Source organism: Diospyros lotus, unplaced genomic scaffold (assembly GCF_014633365.1).
Source record: "Diospyros lotus cultivar Yz01 unplaced genomic scaffold, ASM1463336v1 superscaf1, whole genome shotgun sequence".
NCBI lineage: Eukaryota > Viridiplantae > Streptophyta > Magnoliopsida > Ericales > Ebenaceae > Diospyros > Diospyros lotus.
The window spans coordinates 6052840-6078862 of NW_026267104.1; the positions used below are offsets into that span (position 1 = coordinate 6052840).

Genomic DNA, 26023 nt, shown 5'->3' on the forward strand with positions numbered 1-26023 from the left:
TATGTGGTGTGTTACTGTTATACGCGTTCTCACTCCATATGAATCAAAAAGATGAAATGTTCTATCTCCTGTGATTCTCTGAAAAGGTATGTGTTCCCTTTCCTACAGTTCTCCAAAGGAATGTATGTCCTTTTCACAAGATTCTACAAAAGAATATGTTCTGTCTCCACTCACTCACCTTTTCAACTAGCTTTCATTCTGCCACCATTCTCTCTATGACCTCTTCTGAAGTGATTCAATCTATCTCTAACCACATAAACCTCCAATGACACCATCCTAGTGACCATTGGGATCCCGCTCCCTCACTAACTCTGGTCAGTCAGTCATGAACAGTTACTGAAGGATAATTGCTGCTTAGACAGTCCAAGTTCAAAAATGGTGCTTCATAGGGCTCACTGCCTCTATCCCATTCAAGAACTATTGTTACCTCAGAAGCTAAGTTGGGAGAACTTCATCCTGTGGCGCGAAGTTGACAAGAAAACAGTTCTTATTAGATAATATGAACCAGTAAAAAGTACTGAGGTAAAAGAAAAAAAAAATAGAAAGAGATATAGTTGTTGCGATAAGCATTTTATTGATATATTATGAGACTGTTTCCTTCTCAGTGAAGAAAAAAGAAACCAAAAACAGATTAAAGTTAAATTTTAAAATACGCATCACAAGGAAAATCCTGTAAGGAGTTTGTATCAAAATTTAGCTAACTATGTATCACAAGTTGGTGTACTGTTCTGTTAATCATATGTCAACTCTATACTGGACTCGAACCTAGATCACATGTTCCTGTGTATAGGGATCCAAGTAAACATAAACCAAGACGTATTGTTACCAACACCTCATCATTCAAGTGTCATGTTGTTTATACCATGACACTTTTGTTGTCTCATGATTTCACATACATGAATTCAGCATCTGCAACATATACCCACTTCACATGTGACAAATATTTTGGATAATAAAATAAAAGACATTTTCATTTACCAGAAGCCTTAGACAAAAGTAAATGATAACAAACAAGAAAAAGGCAAGTGAAAGACCATAAGATCTTTCCTCGGGCAATCTTGAAGAGGGAATTCTATAATTGTTCTCCAGTTTCAGATTCACTGCAAGATTGAACTCGCATTAGTAATATTCAGAAGATACAAGACATCCAGTAAAGTAACTTAAGAAAAAATTACAGCCAGTTTACAGATCAAATCAACTTATTCAATTTGCCTCAAAAAAGAACTTTTAAACTACATAAATTGATTAAACAAATATGCCATAGAGATATCTGAAGGTTGGATCATCTTGGGAAAGTGCTCTGGTCTGGATATTGATGACTCCCACAAGGGTGGCCTTTTTTGTTTTGACTGCACCGCAGGGTTCCACCCCAAAGGTTGGTAATCTAATAGCATGGCAAATCTGATTACGGACTGGCGCCTCAAGTGCAAGGACAAAAAATCAGATGACTATCTTTTACCACATATTCAGATAGCTAGAGGATCTGGAGCCTCATTTATTATGTTTGTTGTACAATGGAACATGTTGAAAATGTAAGATTTGTTCTACTCTCAGGATTGTGTTTTCCAATTAGCAAAAACAATCTCAGATTGTGACAGTGCTCAGTGTGATCTGGTGAATTTGCACCAGGGAAATAAGAGAACTCTAAAAGATTTATCAAGACATCTTGTGGACATAATTTTCCACATCCCCCTACTTTAGTGTTCAGAGAGGATACTCCCCTTCCTCTTATTTTTTTAGTGCAATTCTAAGACAATATTTCTTGTATGTAGATAGAGATGGCAAAATGGGCCCGGCGCGGGACCGGGCTAGGGCCAGCAGTTTGCTGGCCCATTTAAGGCCGGGTCGATTTGGCCCGGCCCGCTTGGCCCGCCGGCCCGTTAATCGCCCACAAAACCCCCCACCCTCAGCCTCGCCTCTCGCCCTGACCCTAACCCTCTGCCTCGCCCTCGCCCTCGCCCTCGCCCTCGCCCTCGCCCTCGCCCTCGCCCTCGCCCCTCGCTCTCGCCCTCGCTCGCCCTCGCCCTCGCCCTCTGTCTCACCCTGGCCCGCGCCCCTCGCTCTCGCCCTCTGTCTCGCCCTCGCCCTCGCCCTCGCCCTCGCCCGCGCTCGCCCTCTGTCTCGCCCTCGCCCGCGCTCGCCCTCGCCCGTGCCCGCCCCCCTCGCTCGCCGCCCTCGCCCCTCAGTCGCCCTCGCTCCCCCTCTGTCGCCCGCGCCCCTCGCCCTCTCTCGCTCACTGCCTCGCTCACGCCGCCTGCCTCTATTGCCTAGCTAAAGCAAGGTAAGTTAAGCTTTTTTGTTAATTATTTGCCTAGCTAAAGCCTAAAGTTTTGTGTTAATTATTTTAAATGAATTATTTTAATTATTTACAGTGAGGATTCTTCTGTTAGAAATTTAGAATGGATGGTGATGATCAAATTTCGAGAGGAATCCCTAGTAATGTTAATGAGGAATCTATCTCACAATCACAATCAAAAAAGCCTAAGATTTTAACCTCTGATGTGTGGAACCATTTTGTGAAAATTGGTGTTGGTAGTGATGGCAAACCAAGGTGTAAATGCAAAGGGTGTGGTAAAGAATATTCATGTCCATCTAAATCAGGAACCTCTCATTTAGTCATCATATTCCTAAATGTATGATGATTTCTAAGTATAATGATGCGGGAGATATGCTTATTGATTATGAAGGGAAGTTGAAGAGAAAAAAATTTGACCCTAAAGTAAATCGTGAACTTATTGCTCAGATGATTATTTCACATGGTGCACCCTTTAATATGGTTGAGTGGAAGGGGTTTAGAAATTACCAAAAGTTTCTGAATGAACATTGTAAGTTCATTTGTAGAAATACTGCTAAAGCGGATGTCTTGAGAACATATGACATAGAGAAAGAGAAGTTAAAACAACAATTGGCCCAAATTCCTGGTAGAGTTTGTTTGACTTCTGATGTTTGGACTGTATGCACTAATCATGGATTTATTTCTCTTACTGTTCATTATGTTGATGGCAATTGGAAGTTAAATAGTAAGATATTGTCATTTGCTCATATGAAGCCACCACATAGTGGACGTGAATTATCATTGAAGGTGTTGGAATTTTTAAAGGATTGGGGATTGGAGAAAAAAAAATTTTCCCTCACTTTGGACAATGCCACTTCAAATGACAACATGCAAAATATATTGAAAGAACATTTAAATTTGTCGAATACTTTGTTGCTTAATGGAGATTTCTTTCACATTAGATGTTGTGCTCATATACTGAACCTTATTGTTCAAGATGGTTTGAAGGTAGCTAGTGAGGCATTGCATAAAATAAGACAAAGTGTTCATTATGTGAGGGGTTCAGAAGCTAGGATGAGACAATTTTATCAATGTATTGAGCAAGTTGGTGGAATTGATACAGGAATTGGGTTGAGACCGGATGTTGTCACTAGATGGAACTCCACCTACATAATGCTTGAGAGTGCACTCAAGTATCGTCGTGCATTTCATAGTTTAAGCTTATGTGATAAAAATTATAGGTGGTGTCCATCAAGTGATGAGTGGACAAGAGGGGAGATAATTTGTGAATTCTTGAAGCCATTTTATACTATCACTAATTTGATTTCTGGATCCTCATACCCTACATCTAATTTGTATTTTGGGGAAATTTGGAGGATAGAGTGTCTCTTGACATCCAACTTAGAAAATGATGATGAGTTGATTGCAAGTATGAGTGCAAGGATGAAAGAAAAATTTGATAAGTATTGGAGTGATTATAGAGTGGTTCTTGCATTTGGAGCGATTCTTGATCCAACCGAGAAGTTTAACTTTTTGAGGTACACTTATTCAAAGCTCAATCCTTATAACTATGAAGAGAAGTTAGAAAGGGTGAAGACGGCTTTGTATAGGCTTTATGGTGAATATGTTAACAATGGTTTATCAAGTTCAAGTTCAATGCCTTCCTCAAATGTTAGTGGATCACAAATTTCCATTGGAGGTGAACAAGCAAAGAAGTCAAAAAATATATATGATGTAAGTCTATATTTTTTTAAAACACTTGTTCGTATATAATTGATATAAATATTTGGTTGACTATTTTTTTTATTATTTGATAGGATTTTGAAGCATTTGATTGCCAAGTTTCTAACGATGCCGGAAAATCCCAACTTGATCTTTATTTGGAAGAGCCAAGGATTCTAATATCGGGAGCATTTGATGTCTTGGCATATTGGAGAGAGCGAGCTAATAGAGGGAAAATTATTGCAAAGATGGCTTGTGATATATTGAGTATTCCGATAACAACCGTAGCATCGGAGTCCGCTTTTAGCATTGGATCTCGTATTTTGAACAAGTATAGAAGTCGTTTGCATGATGAAACAATTCAAGCTCTCTTGTGCACACGGAGTTGGTTACATGGTTTTGGAGGTAATTTTTTTTAAACTTTCTAATATCTAGGATTTAACATAATATTAAACATTTCTCTTATATGATAAATAATTAACATATGTAATTTTTTATTATAGATGATGATGAGGATGAGGAGTCAAGCATTGATGATATAAGACTTTCTAAACAAGACTCAAATGTTGTTGATGAAGAGGATGAAGATTAGAGGCATAATTTTTAATTGTTTTTTTTTTTCTTATTTGTAATTTAGCCTCCAAAAATGACTTTTTGAGTAGGTTGTTTTTCTTCAAAGTGGGCTAAATGGCCAAATATGGTATCAATTATCAAACAAAAAAAAAAAAAAAAAATTGGGCGGGCCTGTTTGGCCCGCTTGGCCTGCAGGCCGGGCTAGGGCCAGCAATCTGCTAGCCCGTTTTAAAGCGGGCCGATTTGGCCCGACCCGCTTGGCCCGTGGGCCACTTGGTGGCGGGCCGGCCCCGCCCGGCCCGACCCGTTTGCCATCTCTATATGTAGACAGATAGATTTTTTCTTCAGTTGTATACGGTATGTCCCCTTACTGGCATGCTTTTTTGTCAAAATCATATTAATTATAAAAGAAAATATGCAAACATATATCATCTGTCTCTATTGAGTGACGCGGCGTGTAGCGCGAGTGTGAAGAAAACACACCAAAATAAACCCTTGAAAGAACAAACTTCAATGGCCGAAGCTTGACTTTCAAGAAGATGCAAAAACAAAACTGTTTTGCTAAGAAAACCCAAATAGGTTGCTAAAATTTGATTAAGAAAAACTTAATTACAAACTCTAGATCCTAGACATATTTATAGTATTTGGCTAATCCAAATCCATCTAATATTTGTAAACAAAATCCAACTAAAATCCTAATCTAACATGAAGAGAATCCTAAATCAAGTAGAAACATGAAATTGAATCCTAAATCAAGTAGAATTCTAAAACTTAAGAAGTATTAAAATATTGTTCCGGCGTGGTCGGGTCAGTTTTGGGCCGGGTCTTGATTGGTGACCGCATCATTCACCTCCACTTGAGAAGAATTCGTCCTCGAATTATAATCTGAGTATGACAACTCAACGTCAGGCAAATACAAAGAAAGATCAGCAACATTGAATGTTTTGGAAATACCCATATAATTTGGCAAATCCACAACATAAGCATTATCATTGATCTTCTTTGTAATCTTGTAAGGACCATACCTCTTTGGTTGGAGCTTGTTTTGTTGTCCTGCAGGAATCCGTTCCTTCTTCAAAAATATCATGACTTCATTTCCAACCGTAAATACTTTGTGCTTCCTATGTTTGTCAGCTACTGCCTTATACTTCTTATTCGCCTTGTGCAACTTTTGCTTGACATCTTCCTGAACTGCTTGAACATGCTCAGCTAAGTCACTAGCTGCAACACTGAAACCTGATACCTTTGGCAATTTTATCAAATCCAATGCATGATTAGGAACTTTCATGTATACGATAGAGAATTGTGATCTTTCTGTTGAGCTATGCACGGCGTTGTTGTAGGCAAATTCCGCTTGAGCTATGACTAGGTCCCATTGTCTTGGCTTATCTTTGCAAACACTGTGAATCAGATTTCCTAAGGTACGATTCACCACCTCTGTCTGTCCATCAGTCTGGGGATGTGCTATGTTGCTGAAATTCAAAGATGAATCGAACATTCTCCGCAAGATAATCCAAAAGTGACTCAAAAACCTTATATCATGATCCGAAATAATAGTTTTAGGGACTCCATGTAGTCTAAGAATCTCCTTGAAAAACAATTTGGTTGTAGCTACTGCATCTGCCGTCTTCTTACATGGGAGAAAGTGCGCCATTTTGGAAAACCTGTCAACCACTACAAAAACAGAATTCATACCTCGTTGGGTTCGCGGTAGACCTAACACAGAGTCCATAGACAAATCTTCCCAAATAGCATTGGGAACAGGCAATGGCATGTAGAGACCGGTGTTAGAAGAGTGCCCCTTAACTATTTGACATATATAACATCTCGCAACAATAATAGAAACATCTCTCCTTGCTCTTGGCCAATAATACCTTCCCATAACAGCTTCAATAGTCTTGTCTCTGCCAAGATGCCCTGCTAAGCCACCACCATGCAAATCCCGAATAATTTTCTCACGAAGAGATGTGCAAGGGATGCACAATTGATTTCCCTTCAAGAGAAACCCATCATGCACATAGAAATCTCCTGACAGTTGCTGAGACATGCATTGTTCCCGCACATGTTTGAAATCCTCGTCTGTCCATATAATTCTTTCAAGCACTCAAACCCAACAATCTTAACACTGAGAGTCTTAATCAAATCCACACGCCTACTCAAAGCGTCCGCCACTCGATTATGCTGTCCCGACTTATGCACAATTTTATATGAAAATTTATCAATAAAAGCAAACCATCTAGCATGCATATCACTCCTCAATTGCCTTTGTTACTCAAGTACTTAAGAGCTTGGTGATTCATGTAAAGAACAAATTCTTTGGCAATCAAGTAATGTTCTCATGTCTTAAGAGCCCTCACCACTGCATAAAACTCCTTATCATAAGTAGACCACTTTCTTCTGGCTTCACACAACTTCTCACTGAAAAATGCAATTGGTCTCTTCTCTTGGGACAACACAGCACCTATTCCCACTCCACTCGCATCACACTCAACCTCAAACAATTTGTCAAAGCTTGGCAAAGCAAAAATGTTGGCACTGCACATGGACTCATGCTAGTCTGAATGTGCCCTTTTCTCAACAATTCCTCTACCTGCTCACGCAAAATCTCATTCTCCCTAGGACTCATCCTGTAGTGTGGTAGGTTAGGCAAGCTAGCACCAAGAACCAAGTCAATGTAATGTTGAAGATCTCTCATAGGAGGTAGCTCATTAGGCAACTCCTCAGGAACCACATCCTGAAATTCCTCCAACAATCCCTGCACCTCCACTAGAATTTGATTCACCTTTAGTGGCTCACTCACACTCTCTCCCTTGATAACCAATAAGTGAACCTCTCAAGTATCCTTACACTCCCTCACAAACTCAAGTGTGTTTATGTGCAATAGTAAGAAAATTTCACCCCTCTACTTTAGAAGCTTTGCTTTGATTCTTTTCCACTATGGATAACAAAGTATAACGCACACCTTCTTTTTCAAGCTGATATGTGTTCTTTCTACCCAAGTGCTTAGCATCCACATCAAATTGCCAAGGCCTCCCAAATAAAATATGGCAAGCATCCATATCAACAATATCACAATAGATTTCGTCGGAGTACTTACCAATAGAGAAAGGCACCATGCAGCGTTCATCCACATGTATGCCACCAACTTCTTTGATCCATCCAATCATGTAAAGCCTTGGATGTTTTTCAGTAGTTAACTACATCTTTGCCACCACGTCTTTTCCTATGATGTTCCCTTGACTTCCACTATCAATAATCAACTCAAAGATTTTTTCTTTCACCGCACACCTTTTGCGAAAAAGCTTATGCCATTGAGTAGTATCTTCATTCTTTTGAGATAGCATTAACTTCCTCACTACACAGGTATATTCCCCATGTCCATAATCTTCTTCGCCATCCTCCCCATCAGGCTCGCAATATACTTCCTCTTCAGCAACATCTTTCTCTTCCCTTTCTACAATGTTAACTTTTTTCTCCTTGGACAATCACTAGATCGATGCCCAACCTCATTGCACTTGAAACATTTTAAAAGAATAGGCTTTGCATAAGGATTAGGGGATTTTGGAAGATTAGAAGTAGTACCTCGAATGTTTCCCCCCGTTGTAGCCTTATTAGGGTTGACTGTATGGGGTGGATTGGAGGGTTGTGCTCCCTGAACCGACTTGCCTTTATCAAAAGCTGCTTGTTTATTTTCATTCCCACTATACCAACGATAGTTGTCATTACGAACTCTCTCACTCAACATTAACTCAGCCTTTAAAGCTAAGTTTCTTGCTTCTTGCACACTCAGAATCATTTGAACCTCAATTTTATCACGAATAGCAGACTTCAATTCATTCAAGTAATGAGCTGCTTGTTGATTGTCACTTTCTGACAATTGGTTTCTCTCCGCCAATCGCAGAAACTCAGAGGTATATTCATTCACACTCTTCATGCCCTGTGCACATCTTTGATAAGTTTCAAACATATATTGTTCATAGTCAGGGGGAAAAACCTACCTCTTAATAGCTGTTTCATTCGTCTCCATGTCTGAACTGGCTATCGGCCTTCCCTCAATCTCGTTTCTCTTAATCACTCCCACCAAACAGATGCACCACCCTTCAACCTGTAAGCCACTAACTTTACTTGTTGTTCATATAGGATCTCCATGTATTCGAAAAAACGGTCAACCTTAGTGATCCAATCCAGGAACCCTTCGATATCAAGATCTCCACTAAAGGTAGGAATATCAACTTTTAGTTTATACTCATCGTTGCCCCAATGATTGTGCTAATGCGCATTCCTCCTAACCCCTCTACCACCAGGGTTAGCTATTGCAAGACCAAAATCATCATCTTCATCGCTATCTTCAATCACTGGTCTTCTAGGATTAACAAGGACATGATTAATGGGTGGTCTTCCCGCTCCGGCTTGATTCACCCCATTATTTAGGTTCCTGTCATCATCAACTCGTAGTAAGGTGCCCAATTGGTTGCTAAGTTGCTCCAATCGCTGCTGGATAGTACGAGTTACTTCCCGCTGTTCTTCGATTGCTCTCCAAACTGCGGACAACCCCTGATCACCGTCACAAGGCTGGTTGCTATCGTTACCTTCAAGATTGGCCATCTGATTGGTTGATTAATTGCTCTGATACCACCTGACGCAACGTGTAGCGCGAGTGTGAAGAAAACACACCAAAATAAACCCTTGAAAGAACAAACTTCAATGGCCGAAGCTTGACTTTCAAGAAGATGCAAAAACAAAACTATTTTGCTAAGAAAACCCAAATAGGTTGCTGAAATTTGATTAAAAAAAACTTGATTACAAACTCTAGATCCTAGGCATATTTATAGTATTTGGCTAATCCAAATCTATCTAATATTTGTAAACAAAATCCAACTAAAATCCTAATAGAAATAAATCATAATCTAACATGAAGTAGAATTCTAAATCAAGTAGAAACATGAAATTGAATCCTAAATCAAATAGAATTCTAAAACTTAAAAAGTATTAAAATATTGTTCCGGCGTGGTCGGGTCAGCTTTGGGCCGGGTCTTGATTGGTGACCGCATCAATGAGTGCATGTATGGGTATGTGATGTCAAGATCAAGAATACACTTCACATCGAAGTGCTCAAAGGGTGTGGAAATACTGAAGTGAGCTTTCACATATCGTGTCCTTCAAAACGGCTATAACAAGAGTAAATCATCATTTGCATAAATTCTCTTCAGACCTCGTTATTCAGCCCCCCTTAAAAAAAGTCGTAAGACCTCGTTTTAAGATCGGAAATCAAATTATAGAAGTAAAATGGAGAATTTCAGATTCACCTCATACAGACAGCAAATTTGGACATGTGATGAGAGATTCATGTTAGGAAAACAAAATTCATGCCTACTAATTGTTTAACTTCTGTCCTTTAACCAAGCTAGAAGACTTGAATTTAGTCTTGCGCTTCCTGTTTGTTTCTGCTTCAACACTCTCCTTCAATTTTTCCAGAGCTGACACATTGAGAATAACAAGGGTTAGTTCAAGAAACATCTCTTACTATTGTCCCCAAAATTAAAGGCATAACAGAGAAAAAAAACCAGAAACTACATACAACTGGATGAAACTCAATATGACTCAGACTAACCTATTTGATGAGGTAAAATAAAATTAGTTTGGATTGTAACTAAACTGTTATTGGGAATAATCCATTTCATATACTAATATAAAACTAACTTTGGAGAAGCCTTGGTTCCCATTCTTTGTTTACCAAGTTAATAGTATATTTCTCTTAGACAGAGGAGGAAGAATGAAGTGGCCAACTCAATCATCTGGACTATCAAGTTCTTTCATTATTCATGATGGAGTGAATGAAAAGTATCAAGCTAAATGATATATAGTTGATTCATGGTTTAACATTAAGGCTCTCAGCCCTTGCCAACGTACACAACAGGAAATGTGAGCTGACTGTTAATCACTCTTAAAGCAACCAGAATAGATAAATAATTATATGACCAGACTGACTGGCAATTACAATCCAATCTCATAAAAACCATTTCCACCTATTTTCTTATGTTTTAGTGGGGACTCGCTAAACCAAATTTAGCCCCTGCAGTTAAATCCACATTAAAAGTTGAGTTTCTCTTCTTAATACCTTTACCTGTTTCAGACAAAGAAAATTATGTTTCTGATCTTAAACATTTATAAGCAGTACCAGTTGCAGACAACAAATCCTATTCGTGTGGCCTATAAAAAAATAACCAAACAAATTATATATATATATATAGAGAGAGAGAGAGAGAGAGAAAGAGAGAGAGATTACCAGAAGTATATGTTGACTGAAGTGATTCTATGGCATCAGAAGGAACAGAGTAAACAGAACAAGAGTTGTTGTCAGCTTTCTGTAACATCTTCTTGAATCGCTTAACCTGAAACAAGAGATATATGTTGATACTTACCACAGAGCAATATCACTTCTCACCTCATATTTCTTTTAGTAGGCAAAACCAAATAGCAGCAAAATACTGGATACTGCAAAACTATTTTAGTAAGTGAAATGTATAAAAATATGACCCGCAGATTGAAATAGAAGACAAGTACCAATCAAACTCTTAAGAATAAATTGAAATCGTCACTACGTTTAAGTCAGAAACAAGGATCAAAGTAACATTTAGATTTGTTTCGCTTAGCTTGGAATGGAAATGTTTTGGAAACATATCAGAAAATTGCAGGAAATAGTAAAAGAAAATAAAAGCTATAGCATTGTTCTGAAATAGAACCTTATTTTTATATAAGCTTAAAAATTGAATGACAAATATTTTTTTGAGGTATACACATCTTTCTTCATAAGGTAACCATCAAATCATTTGAAAGCAAATTCAACCTACTTTAAAGTAATTGTATCAACCACAGGTTCCTGCATTTTAAATATGAATACAAACTCAACCAAACAAAAGTTACAAATCTAAAAATAATTCCAGTACAATTTGTAATAGATGCTAATATGTCAATGTTGGGAAAGTACTTAGTGAAAATTGTTTTTCCCCATCAGTAACATTGAGAATAGAACCCAACGGAGGGAAATGAATGGAAAAAGCTTCAAGTCAAAGCCTGTACTTGATAGTTTTGGAACTTAATTGCCAAAAATATCAAAATTGTTAGTAGTAGTAGAATGAGGAGGGGGGTGGGCGCCAATTAATGATAGCATCTTGTATAGAAGAAGCATCTACTTGTTAAAAGAATAAAAACCTATACTTTCCACGATATGAGGAGGGGGGGGTGTACTTGATATTTTATATTTTTGTCAAAACTTTTTAATATATATCTTATGACATTTTGACTTATCCTCAAATGTATTCCTATAAGGAATTCATAATATCTCTCCTTATATCTTGGAAAAAAGTTACTACTTCAAAGAGTGCACCCGGCTTCCAGCTTTGCCAGGGTAGGAGGATTTCTTTTGTACCCAGCCTTCCCTTTGCTTCATTTTACTTCATTTTAAATAGCTGTTCATAATATTTTAGGAAGTTTTCATGCTTTTTAGCATGTTTTATAGGAAACATTGGGAATACGATTTTTAAGATAGTTTCATGTTGTTCATCAAGGAGCTGTTTCAATGGAACAGAAGAAAACTTTGTTCCTTGGTTCAAAATAATATTTCTAGTTCAAATTACATGTGACTCTTAGCCTTCCTTCTAAGAGTGGTGACGTAAGGAACTTTTTCAGGTGGGATCATTCAAAAATTAAGAGTAAATATCAAATCTATTTATAGAAAGTCTACAAGGTAAATGTCATCTGACATGAGTCTCTTTTTGATATTTAATTCTACTGTCACATAACACAAGTTGAATATTTTTTGTAGAAACTAGAATGCTTTATGAGAGATTTGAATACTAGCATTAGTTTGATTTGCTTATAGAAAAATTGAACCTTAAAAAATTGCGGGCACACCTATCACATCCTCCTAGATAGTGTGCCATAGCAACTCCTCTCAGTTATCAGAATTATCTGCAATCTCTCCATACAAGGATCATGATATCCATGTGAATCTCCAAGTGCCATTCTCATGTGGCAGAACGTAAATATCCCCAACCTCTCCCTTCATTGATCAAATAAGGAAATACAGATACCCCTATACATAAAATCTTTGTTAAAAGGATGTTCAGATCACCTCCTCAACATGACAGATTGAACTCTCCACCTGAGCTCCACTATACATTCATGGAACCACCCTTATTCCCCTATACATAAACCAAGTAGTTTTTTTTTTTTTTCCCTCTTTTTCCTTCCTAAGTGTTTTTTTTTTTTTTTTTTTTTTTGGGGGGGGGGGGGTTCTGTTCTTCATTTCCTCCTTCAATCCAAGGGGGACTTCCTCAATCCCATCCACTCAACTCTTAGTGTGTCTATTGCTCTTCTTTTGACATGTTTCACATGTCCAAACTATTTTAATTGTGTCTCACACATCGGACAAACTAGTTCATATTCAAAAAAGAATGTCATGGGTAGGATTTTAAGGAACATCATATGGGACATGCTTCTAAGCATCATCATTCCATTGAAAAATGCTCCTCTGATCCAGCCAAAAAAGAAAAAGAAAAAAGTTCCTCCATTCTTTTGAAAGATTTATGATTCCACTTTCCCATCTTTCTACAACTTAGACAAGCAATCATCTAGAATTCACTTTAGACAGGCAACAAACCTGGTCTTTACGAAGAAGTGTAAAGCAACGCCCTGACTGGCCTGCTCTAGCAGTTCGACCAGCTCGATGAACGTATGTCTTTATGTATGCCGGCACATCATAGTTGATAACATGTCTGACCCCTTCAACATCCATTCCACGAGTCATTGCATCAGAGGAAACAAGTGTTTGTATTCCTCCCTTCCGAAATGCCTTCAATGTCTTGCTGAAGAATAAATTCTCACCATTATCAGAGTCCAATAGGTTTACACTTATTGAGACAAACTTGAAGTTTATGACAGGATAAATTACAGCCTTCCAGTAGGTATCGAAAGAGCCAAAGACTAGACATATTGCCAAAAGTTAGAAACAGGTGTGTCCACAGTAACAGTTTATTGACCAGAAGTTTACACAGGATGATACCACGTACAAACATTCACATTACAGCAAAATGGCAGGCAGTTGATATCATTTTATATTCTCTGTCCCCCATTTTATGCCCAAAATAAAGTATTATAGCTCTAAAATAAGAATTGACCACTCAGAGATAGTTCCTTGTAAGAGAAAATTAGAATCTAGGGGACAAGCAAAGACATAAATGAACATCTTCCATCAAGTACCAAGCACCTAAGAAATGATGAAGAATAAGGATGCCCAAAAAACCCAGTAAAACAATTATCCAGTAGCTGATAACCTAAAAATCATAATTTACAAAATATATTAAAGAATGGTCCCTTTTTCATACAAATAAATACACAGCACCACAGTGAGCAAATCCAACTCCAATTAATATATTTTAAAAAAATTGATTCCAGCAAATTTGCAGATATAATGCATGGCAATGAGTCCCAAAAATGGGTCCCTGATTGGGTCCCCAATTAAAATTAAAACAAGTATAAAAATTGAGAAATAGGCATAAGATTTATTTGAAAATTTGTTAAAACAAGTATGTAAATGGGTAAATGGGAGACCCATTGCCATCCCTTATATTTTAATAATGCTCTCATGAATTAAGTTTTTATAGCAAAATGGTAACTAATTTTGTGCAGAAGTGGCTAAATAAGTTCCTTGAGTCAAATATAATGAAATTACACGTCTTCACAGCAGATTTCATGCTTTCCTGTATTGCTATGGAAAATAGGTAATAGATAGGGGCACAACCAGTGCTAATAACCTGCCTAGACATGACCATGGTGACATAATGGTCTATGTAGAGTTGTAAAATTCATACCATACTGGACTATACTATCATTCCGATGAGAAAACAAAATGAATAAGGAGTCAGTATCATTCCAGTAGCAATACTGGCTGGTACCAGCTAATATCAGGCAGTATTGGCCAGCAGTACCGGTCCACATACAATCTTGAATGACTTTTTATAAAGGAATTTTGAATGGCAAGCATGAGGAAGGTATGTTTATAGATTTTTGTTATTTTTTTTAAAACTTTGGATGTTTGTTTGTGTATGCATTTTTTAAACAGGAGGAATGTTAGTTTTGGAAATTTTGTTATTTTGGAATTCTGAATGTTAAACAAGAAGAATTTTTATGTTTGTCTTATGCCTTTTTTTTTTTTTTTGAAATTTTGAATGTAGTTTACTTGTTTATGTTGATTAAATGGATTTGAAGTATTGTCAATTTATCATTGTTAGGTTGTGTTAAATTGGTTCTTTAGGCTTTGTTTATTTAGATTATATATGTATTTTTTTTAATAAGAGGCTATATACAATGTTTAGGTTTTCTAAATTTTAAGCTAAATTATAATATTTTTATTGAAAAATTTATTATGTTTATATATTCTGTATATTTTTGTAATTTATATTGTTAACTTATTTATAAATCCTAAAGGGTACCCAGTATTATCTGATACCATACTATACCATACCAGTGACAAATCCATTATCTTGTCCAATACAGTATTTACAACCATGGTCTATACGCACTGGAAAATTGTAAAGACAATTGTCCATTAGGAATGCAGAACTTAAACCTCCTCAGTGGTCAGATTTCATGGTCACCATTCAGCAACAATAAATTTGAAAACCAAACAATGAGAACATCTACTTGGTTTTTTTCCTTGGTAATGCTAATAAAGTTCTAGTCCAAGCCATCCATGTATACCATAGAGTCTTAAGTTTTTCAACACACCCCATGATCAAGCACATCCACAGCTCATGAAATGGATTTAATCCTGTCTAGAGAAACAATCAATAATCATAAATTATGTACAATGATAAGACCAATTAAGTAGACAAATTCAGATATTACCTTCTTATGGACTGCTGCTGAAGACCAGAATATTCCTTGATCTTGATTCGTAAATCATCAAAGAAGTTCAGTAATGTGCAGAGTCTGTGGGTTGATTCTACTGAGGATGTGAAAACAATGCACTTCTCCCCTTGCAAAGTTTGAAGAAGGGCCACCAAATACAATGGTTTAAGTTTTGATTCACATATCTGCATAGAAGATTGGGGGGAAAAAAATGATAATTGAACATTAACAACCAATTTTTCCAAGGATAATATTTTTTAAGCAGGTGATATAACTAAACTTTGTGTTTGAATAGAAAGAATCAGATAGACTCAGATTGGAACAGTGTGCATCTAGACATTCTAAATTTCACAATTTTGATGATACATCCTCAAATAAGTTCATTGGTTCTGAGAATTGAGAAGGCAACTGTGCAGAATGAAGAGTAACAACACTACAAAAGCATATGTCCCAAGGCTCAACTGGATAATCTTAAAACCACTGTGGGAGAGGATTGCACAATAAGAGACCGATGAGTTAGGTAATGACTTCTATTAAATTTTTGAAGCCTTAGCATAATAATAATCTCCTCAATTATTACAAAACCAAAACTTTCTTTATGCAATTAATTTTTGTAAGCAAAAAAGTCATACCAAATACAAGATTCAAGATGGACAAGTAATATACCAAACACACTCATAGAACGAAAGTAACCAATTACTCAACTGATATTTTAAATTTCATCAAGTTCTCAACCATTTAAACAAATACTGTAGCAAATTGTACATTTGCTACTAGTTTCAACCAGTGTTATTAAAGGCGCGCCTAGGCGCAAGGTGCGCCTAGGTGCACCCTGGGCACCTGAAAGCCTTCTAGGCAAGTGAGACCAAAAGGCATGCCTTGGGCTTTTTAGCTGTTTTTCAAGCTTTTTATTTCACTGTTTATTACTTTATTTAATTTTTTACTGTTTAGGGTTTAAATTTATTGCTTCAACTACAAATTTGACAATAACTAAAAATGCTAATACTTCAAATGCTCTAATTGAATTTGAACTAGATGAAGATGGATAGGGAGAATTGAACAAATTCAAGGCATGCAATAACAACATGCAACATTAAGTCACCAAAACAAAGAAAGATGCAAATTCAAGTCTAGTATATTACCTACCAAAAAAATGTATGAAACTATCATCACACTTCTAAACCATAGAAATCATCCAACAAGAGTAGATGATGTGGAAGAAGATATTAGAGATGATGCTTCTAATGATGAAAATATAGAAATGTTTGGTCTTTAGAGTGATTTTTTTTATAACATGCTTGTTAAAATATTATTAGAAGTTAAGACATATTTTATACATTTTTCTTCAACTATATTTTTATTTTATTTTATTTTTTATTAACTAGTGCCTAGTTCTACCAGGCTCGCGCCTCGCCTTGCGCCTCAGGCTCCAAGACCCTTATGCGCTTTGCGCCTTTAATAACACTAGTTTCAACATGGCCAACAACTGAAAATTTAGATTTAAAAGTTCATGGATAAATACCATTTCCACTCCATTTTCACAAGATAAGCAAATAAATTAAATAGTACATTTCAAAAGCACAACTTTCTAAACTTGCAATTACTTAATATACCTGAAAAATTAGACCCTTAACTCCTAATGCATCAAAGGAAACAATTTGTTGTACATAATACCAAAACAATTAACCTTCATTCCATTTTTTCCCTATTGATAAGTGAACAACATATTAAAGAAGGCCTTGGAGAAGCCACACTCTATAGAAAGATGCCAGAGAATGTCACCCATATACAAGAGATTGTAAAAGCTACCAAACCTATACATCCACTTTTTGAAGTATTTGAATGAAATCCAAAAAATGATTCAGTGAATATTTTTATAGATAGGTTATAGAGGAATTCATATTGCTCAACACCCAACAACACAAAGAGACGACTATACAAACCAACTGAACATTTGATCAAAGAGAAAGAAAGTTATCACATTCTACAGAAGTTGCTGGTGTAAAGTTTGTACCTCTGCCACTAAAGATTTGTGTTTCGCCCAACAGAGAGGAAAGATGAACCCAGCAACTCAGGTTGGGGTCATGAATCATCCAGGTAGAGGTTATCTCATGATCGCTCAGGAGATAAACAAACCAAGCATCATTAACTTATTAATTTATTGTGAGAGCTAAAGATAGACCAATAAGCTAATTGATTACCCAAAAAACAAATATTCTCAAGTTCAGTCCAAGATTGGCTTTGACTAGGTCTGTTCAGAAGGCTTATCACATAAACAAGTTGAGTCCAAGTTTCAATGTTAAATCCATCAGCATTAAGTGTATCATTCATATGCATGAATCATACATTGAATATATAGTGTTAATGAGGTGCATTGACTAGAGAATCAACGCTCAAATTCTAGCAAAAGAGAAACAAGACAGTACAATTGCACATCCCAATACACTTGAAACAAAGCAGAAACAACTTTTTCAAAATATTTACTAGTATGGTTACAGAATCATACCAATTTGAAGGATTCTAGTTGTTCCGGGAGTCGGTAACGTCTTTGTCCAGTTGTCAAGAACAAAGGGTGATGCAGATCAAGCTGCGCGAGTTTGCTTGGATCCCGGGTTAGTGTGGCAGATAGTACCATCTTCACAAGCCTAGGGTAAAATTTATCCTTGAATCCCCTCTCAACACCGCTGCAATAAATTAAAGTACCTTTTGAAATACAAGATAACAGTTACAAGAGAAATACTTCACTCAACATATGGGAGAAACTAAGCAGGTTATCTGAAGAAAATCTGTCCACAAACCTAAATTTCTTTTCTACACTCCCAATTTCCAATCCCATATATATCCATGGATTCTAATATAACTTGTTTAGATCTGTAGACAGTGATATCCAGCCAGATGCATTTGAATTTGAGAAAAAAAAAAGCAGCAACAGACTGCATTTTTATATGCAACTATGCAAGTTTACCCATAGCATGCATCACATGTGACAAACTATATTAATGCCAACAACTATTTGCCCTTCTTGTGGGCATATACCCAATAATGATTAAATTTAAGAGATCACACCAAAGGAGGTGAAAGGAATTAGAACTCACAGTCTCCTTATTGTCTTTAGTGAACCAAACATGGAAGGAAGGAAATTTCTGGCATGAGGGAAGAGCCCTCCCACACCGAAGCGAGTGAACTGAAGAACAGTAGGAAGCCAGGATTGGTATGACTCCCTGAGCAATCGATCTGTTTCGTCAACGACCTGAAAAATCCCTTATAGAAATATACTTGTAATTTGTAAAGAGAAAATCCAAAATAAACCTAGTGTCATAACATGTATACATAATGCTTTTTTTTTTTTTTTTTTTTGCCCAGCATACAAAATGCTTTTGATTGCTAGATATAATATATTTACTGCATTTTTTTATTATTCTACTGATTAACCATAATGGTAACTTGATAACAACAATGCAGAAGTTATGCTGACTGAAATTTCAGCATTGGCATAAGCATTAGGTGGTCCCATGGGTTGAAAACTCTGCATTCCAGAACAAGCATAATGTTTCAATCCTTAATTGCAAGGGTATAACTTGAGCAGCATGTTGGAGAGCTTGATATAAATGGTTTTGGGCTACTAGTGAGTTCACATGGTATCACAATTCCGAACTCTAGCTCTAGAAGGTACTTAGTTCAAGTTTTGTTCCTCCTGAAATGCAATGTCATAATAGAAGCAGACAGTTGGAGAGCTTGACATGCATGGTTTTAGTGACTTGACATTGCATCAGAGTTCTAGCAATCGTTGTCGGTACCGTGTTGTACAAGGTATCAGATTTGTCATTGGTACAGCTGGTATTGATACCATTTCAGATAAATTGCTCGAGTAATTAATTATGCATACTATAAAAATGTGTACAGTTATAGTAAAATTTCCTTTATCGCTATTGTCTAGAGCATGTTCTGAAAGCCAAAAAAAAAAAGACAATATAACAATGTCTCCAGATCAACATGTAAAAAAGTAGGAAGTCTCTACTTTTCCATATTATAGAAAGCAATTATACAATTAGTGATAACAAATAAAGCAATTATACAATCAATAATACATCATTTATGTATAACAAAATGTTAAATTAATACCCCCGTGGGTCTAAGAAACAGCCCCCCCCCCCCCCCCTGTTGCAGGAAGGTAAACATGGACTGGGGAGGGACCGAGTTGCAGGGTCATCGTCATCCCCACAAGTCCCTGCAACAGCATACTGCTGCAGGAACACAAAGTAACCAACTGCATCCCTGAGGTCTTGACATACCACTAGTACCACCGGGATACTGTACAGCCAGTATTTCTGCCAAAATGGAACAAGAACCATTTTGTACCTAATTTCTTCAAGTATGGTACATACCAACTAGCACGGAACAGTATTGACCAGTGTTACTAAAGGCCCAAGACACACTAAGGCGCAAAAAGGTGTTGCGGCACAAGGCAAAGCGTGGGCTTGATGGAACTAGGCGCATGCTAATTAAAAAAAATGAAAAATATATATGCTAGTTGAAGAATAAGGTATAAAATAGGTCTTAACTTCTAATAACATATTCACAAGCATGTTATCAAGAAAATTAAAAAATTCAACATATAGTAATGAAAAGTACAATAAAAAATGCCAAAAGATGCAATTTAAAAGTCTTTTAAGTCAACTTAAATTAAATCTTAAATAATTTATAGGTCTTAAATCTTAATTAAGATTAACTAATTATGCATTTAAATAATCTAAAAGTCATCATCATCACTAAGGTCAAACATTTCCATATTTTCATCATTAGAAGCAAAATTTCTAATATCCTCTTCTTCCACATCATCTCCCTCTCCATCTTCATCAAGTTCAAGTTCAAATTCAATTGGAGCATTTGAAGTAGTAGCCTTTTTACTCATTGTCAAATTTGTAATTGAAACAATAAATATAAACCCTAAACAGTAAAAAATTAAATAAAGTAATAAACAATCAAATAAAAAGTAGTTAAAAAGGTCCAGGTGCGCCTAAGCCCAAGGCGCCTTGGGCCTAGGCATGCCCTAGTGTGCACCTGCCTGGAAGCATTCCAGGCGCCCAAGGTGCGCCTTTAATAGCCCCAGTATTGACAAGTAAATTCTAGCTCAAGAAGGAATTAGTTAAACTCTTATTACATATATTTGTCAAAAATTATTCACATACATTGTGTTCTCTTTTTCTGTGTGCACTAGTACACCTCTGTTGAATGGTGCAACCACAAGGTTGTCCATGAAGGAATGTGTTGGAAATTTGAAAAAATTGTATGTAAAAGTTGAAACAAAAATGATTTGACACTTACCAGATAACAAAGATGCTCAAGTGTAAAACCTCTCGTAGAGTTAATATGATCCATCAGCCTTCCAGGTGTTGCAACCAAAATGTCCACTGAACTCTGTAAATCCAGTGAAATATCATCTGGATCATAACAGATACCTGCCTCAAGTTTAGGCCTCTTAATAAGTTCTGAAATTTCATCAGCAATTGAGGACTGGCCAACTGCCAAGCCAACAGATAAGCCAACTGCAGGTGCAATAGCAGCAAAGACTTCCTTAACCTAAAACAAAGAAAAGGATATTTTCAAGGTAACATTAAGATAGTGCATGGATGTGTCATGTACCTACTGTTGATGGGGGTTGTACTTTGTATTAGCAGTTATAACCAAAATATTGTGCCCAAAATATTTCATTGCACAAAAGGCCTGTGCTCTTACTAACTATCCTGCCACTTAATCCTAGAGGCCTAGAGCCATTCCAAATCAATAAACTAAAGTTCAAGCAGAAAGCATCCCATATAAAAAAATTACCCCAGCAAATCCCCAAGTTAGCCAAAAGTCTATCTTTACATGTGTACCAACCCCCCAACCATGCACACCTGAGCACACCCATATTTATCAACCACTATTCTCCTCTAAAATTTTAAGTTTACAACACAAAGCCACACAACAAATTCCCATTAATGCTTTATTGAAAAGATCCAGTTTCCTAAAACCTATAACACCTACAAATAGAGGGTTATAGATACATTCCACTTGTGATACTAAACTCATCACTTAGACCCCCCATCCAAAAGAAAAGAAAAGAAAATTCCTCTACAGTCCTTCAAGCCTATCAATTTCTGAGATAGGAGCTAAGAAAAGGGAACAGGTAAGTCAATTTTTAGACAGGGTTGTTTTGATGAGGATTCACCTGCTCCTTCAGAGAGAGGTAAGTTATTGGTCATATTTCACAATTTCCCACCAAAATCATCCTGTACTCAACTTAGAGCTTAAAGGTACTCCCAGATAATTACCCAAAAAAGATATCTCAACTTACATTCTAAGATATCAGTGAGAGCACTTTAATTATCCACATCTCCCACTTGCATAATTTACTCTTTGTTTGATTGATTTTAACTTTGAAGTCCCTAATAGCCTCAAAACAAAGAAAGGCAATGGATTTTCAAAGCTGGATACATTTGTGTGTGTCCATACTAAAGTTCTTCATCCAGGTTAACAGAGTTTCCAAAAGGTTTTTGGTTCCCTATATAATAATTTTACAAGCACTACTCTGTATCACCAAACATTTTCTTATATTTTGAGCTCTTTCATTCTTCCATTATGTTTTAAAATATTTACATTACCAAGCTGATCAAAACAATACAATGAAATTTAATTCCAAACCTTAAGTAACCTGATGCCACTTAAATTCTACTATGCGGTCCAGTAAAAGCTTGGTGTATTATTGTTTTGTGGGAGTTTGACCTATAATTTTTCCCCTAAGTTTTCTTTATTTGCTTTTCATTTTTGTTGAGAATTGTGATTTGGGGAATCAGAAAGACTCTTGAACATGAAATTTCCAATGACAATGCAATATGATTTCATAAAATTCAACACATACTATCATTATACTGTTTATTTATCATGTCCTGCAGCAATAAAACCAGGTCAAAAGCATAAAGTCAAGATATGAAATTGAACATAATTGATGAACAGCACTCAACATAATTGAAGAACTTGATGCACAGAGGCGCTTAGCTTGCTAATTTTATTATGAAGAATGCACTTAGATGTAAATTGAATGACAGTGCAGCCAAAAAGATCTACTGGCTGCTTTTAACCTTCTTTTTCATAAGACGTATCCTTTGGCAGACAATTGATGATGTAGGTTAAGCTACTTTTTTTTTTTTAATAAATAAGATTAACTGGAAAACTGTAGTTATCAACACAAAAGTTTGTAATATGGTTTCTTAACTTCAGATCTCATCCCGCACCTCTACCCATTCCAAAACCACCAATTACCATTACCATTGCTTTTCATCAGTCCCATAAGGGCACCGTAGGGACATTTTTCAACCAAGTATTCCTCCCCGGTTCAAACAATTTTATGCATTCCAAAACTTATACCCAGTACACTCCCTGTTTATTTAATTGCTTAAATCTATAACAAACTTCATCAACCATTCTTGCTCATCTTTTAAACCCTCATCTCAGCTACACAGAGTAGCCAATTCAATTACATACCATCATGTTTTTTTCCAAAATGTGTGACTTCATACCAATTCTTAAATAGACTTTCTCGCCCCCAGGGTCAGAGCCCAGAGGGCATGCACGAAAGGCTTTCCGCCCTCACGTTTGCAGTGTGCCCGTGTTTGACTCTTGGCTGCTATGGACTCCCTGATTTACCTCCTCTATCCCTTGGGGCTGGGCAGTAAGGGCACTCGCAAGGGGGCGTCATCCCAAGAAACTAAACTTTCTCAGCAAAAAAAAAAAAAAAAAAAAGAATCAACTTTCAGAGAGAGTCAATTCTTCATTCCTTTTCACTTTGTTCATTAAAATGATACCTTTTCCTTGGTAATTGGTAGCCAAGGCTGACAATCATGGAAAGGCAGGTCCAACACATTAATGTATTTTGCACAAACAAAAGTGGTCAGATGCGTAGGAACTCTACCTTCTGGCACCTGAAGTGACAGGGCCACCATTAGCTACTGGCTGTTTAATTAAAATGATTCTTTGACAGTTTGCATGGATCATTAACACTTCTCCCAACTAGCATTCTTATATGCATCTACTCGAGGATGATAAGCCTTATTTGAAAAAACCGCTCTATGCAGTAAGTTTTTCCTGTTGAATGGAACATATGCAATGGCATCTTTAAAATCATTAATGAGCAACAATGTTTTCCACGTGAATTTTAACAAATAACCAAAAAATCAAGTACACTAACACTTAAAATATGTTCTCAATGTTATACAAAGCAACTTAGGTACTGCATAACAGACATGCACACATATACACAAGCCAAGCTTTGTAATTTTAGGCATATTAATATATCTACAAATATAAATAGCTCCATGAATAACAGTTAAGATCTAACAAACCAAATATGTACTCTGCTAATTCCATAAGTGTTCAGCCAAGAAAGATTGTTGGCAGCAGCATGGGAAATTGACGATAGAAGTGATGCATAACCTGTAAGGCCAAATCACGTGTAGGCAACACTACTAAAGCACGAAGACATTGAATGGTACGAGTTGACAACATTTGCACTATAGGCAAAGCATAGGCTAACGTCTTTCCACTTCCTGTGGGAGAATTTATACAAAGGTCTCTCTCAAAAGAACCAGGTCCCATAGTCTCTTGCCAGACTGCAACTTGCACAGGAAAGAGGGAAGTAATACCCATACTCTGCAAAGCCACCTGCAACCTAATATAATTCAGAATTGATCAAAAATTACAAAGAGCTAGGTAGCATATGTCAAGGAAGTTAAGAGGATTGAAACCCATCATACAGTGATCAAATGTGTCAGTGTCTCGATATTGAAGCTCAATGTCAAGTAAAGGGTTAGGAAAAATGAACAAACAAAAGAAAAACAACACTTTCAAGCCGTGCAAAGATAACTCACAAAGCTTAAATGTAAGCCTCAACTATAAGTGTAGATTTGATTGTGTGTATGAATCAATGCACTGGTAATAAAGCCATTCAAAAGAGGGCTAACTTCGTGAATATGGAGTATAAATAATAGTATACACATACATGTAAGTTCAGGAAAGGGAAAAATACCTAGGGTCGAGAAAGGGGAGGCGATTAAGAGGGCATTCGTCGAATTGGGAAACGTCAATCGGGCTTCTCATCCATGCAAGCACTGGCCCGCTCTGCTTCTTGTTTCGTTCTGATGCTTCCTCCATTGCCTCTCTCTCTCTCTCAATAGATAATACTACCGTTTCTAACCCCCTGTAAACCCCACAAAAACCCTATACGCGGAGACAGAATAGTACGAGTTTGTGTATGTATGCAAATCAATAGAGAGGAGCCGAGAGCAAAGAGAGGTGATGGAAGAAGACGGTATTACCTGTTAAAACCAGGAAGCGGATTAGGGTTAGCGGGCCACTGCAATATCGGGTCTGGGTTTGGGTCAGATGGGCTGAAGTTAAGATAGGAACCCTGGCCTATATCAATTAATTTAAAAACCTACACTTTAAATTATACAATATCATTAAAATAATAAAAATATCTCTCACCCAAATAATATGAGACAGTGAGACACATAACTAAAATACTCCTCATTTAAAATAATGAGACGGCACAAGACAGTGAGGTGCGACAACGTGAGGCAATGAAGTGCAAGGGATAATTTAGTTATTTGCATGCATGTGTATAGTTCAAGATGTAACCCTTAATATAGCATGATTCTAATTTTAATTCATTTAAGTATAAAAATAAAATATAATATAAATTTTGTTTATTATTTTATTAAAATCAATATATAAATAAAATTAATTAGGCTTCAATTAATTCCATAATCTAGCCTGTATTGCTGTTTAAATCATTAGTGCCTTTTTACAAATTTGAATAAATTATCTTAAATAATAATGAATTAGTTTTTTAATAATATATTATATGTATGTTATATTATTATTTAATTTAATTAATAATATTATTTTTTAAATCAAATTTCAATTTTGAATCGATCTCTGATTAGAGAGGATACTGAAAATCAGTTGAAGTATAAATGTGAATCAAATTTTAATTTGTCCAAACTAAAATTTAAATATTACTAAGTACAGTCTTTCTCAAATTTATCATAATTATAAATCTAATATTATCTTATTTTCATATTTTTCAATGCGATAAATAAAATATTTGTTTCTTTCTTCCAGACTTTATTCTTTTTTTTTTCTCTCCTAATAAATGTTGCTAAAAAAATATTATTATAGTCCCAGAACATAGGTCGAACGATTAAATGAATAATATGTCGGTGTCAATTTAATTAATTGTAAGTTTGATTCTCGTTTTATGCAATAGTTAAAATCTCAACTTACAATTTATCTTTCCTATTATAATCAACTAGTGGATCACCCATGCCATGCATGGATGAATGGATATCGTAAAAAAAAATTGTTAAAGTAAAAATTATATAATTTAATAGTTACAATAAATGAAAATCACAATAAAGAAGTAAAAAAATAAATAAAATAACTATATTGCAATCACGAAAATACAATAAAAAGATTATAAATTTTTAAAGATTTCCTTATATG

General features: G+C 36.2%; 1 protein-coding gene across 4 annotated transcripts; it reads right to left on the minus strand.

Annotated features, from left to right (window-relative positions):
• Window positions 1-662: 662 nt before the first annotated feature.
• Window positions 663-24877, minus strand: LOC127793032 (DEAD-box ATP-dependent RNA helicase 1). Of its 4 annotated transcripts, none has more exons than XR_008021257.1 (10): window positions 24546-24876; window positions 23954-24188; window positions 20807-21061; window positions 18577-18731; window positions 17988-18165; window positions 15479-15666; window positions 13233-13437; window positions 10857-10962; window positions 9877-10047; window positions 663-1100 (listed from the first exon to the last, which is right to left on the minus strand). XR_008021257.1 is itself a non-coding variant. In XM_052323781.1 (10 exons), exons 1-9 carry the CDS (start codon window positions 24668-24670, stop codon window positions 9944-9946), a joined length of 1551 nt encoding a protein of 516 aa, XP_052179741.1. In that variant the 5' UTR covers window positions 24671-24876; the 3' UTR covers window positions 664-1100; window positions 9941-9943. The 4 variants fall into 4 exon arrangements, 3 of the variants coding, with proteins under 3 accessions (XP_052179741.1, XP_052179742.1, XP_052179740.1); XM_052323781.1 differs by having other exon boundaries at window positions 664-1100; window positions 9941-10047; XM_052323782.1 differs by lacking the exon at window positions 663-1100 and having other exon boundaries at window positions 9820-10047; window positions 23954-24181; window positions 24546-24877.
• Between the last annotated feature and the right edge of the window lie 1146 nt (window positions 24878-26023).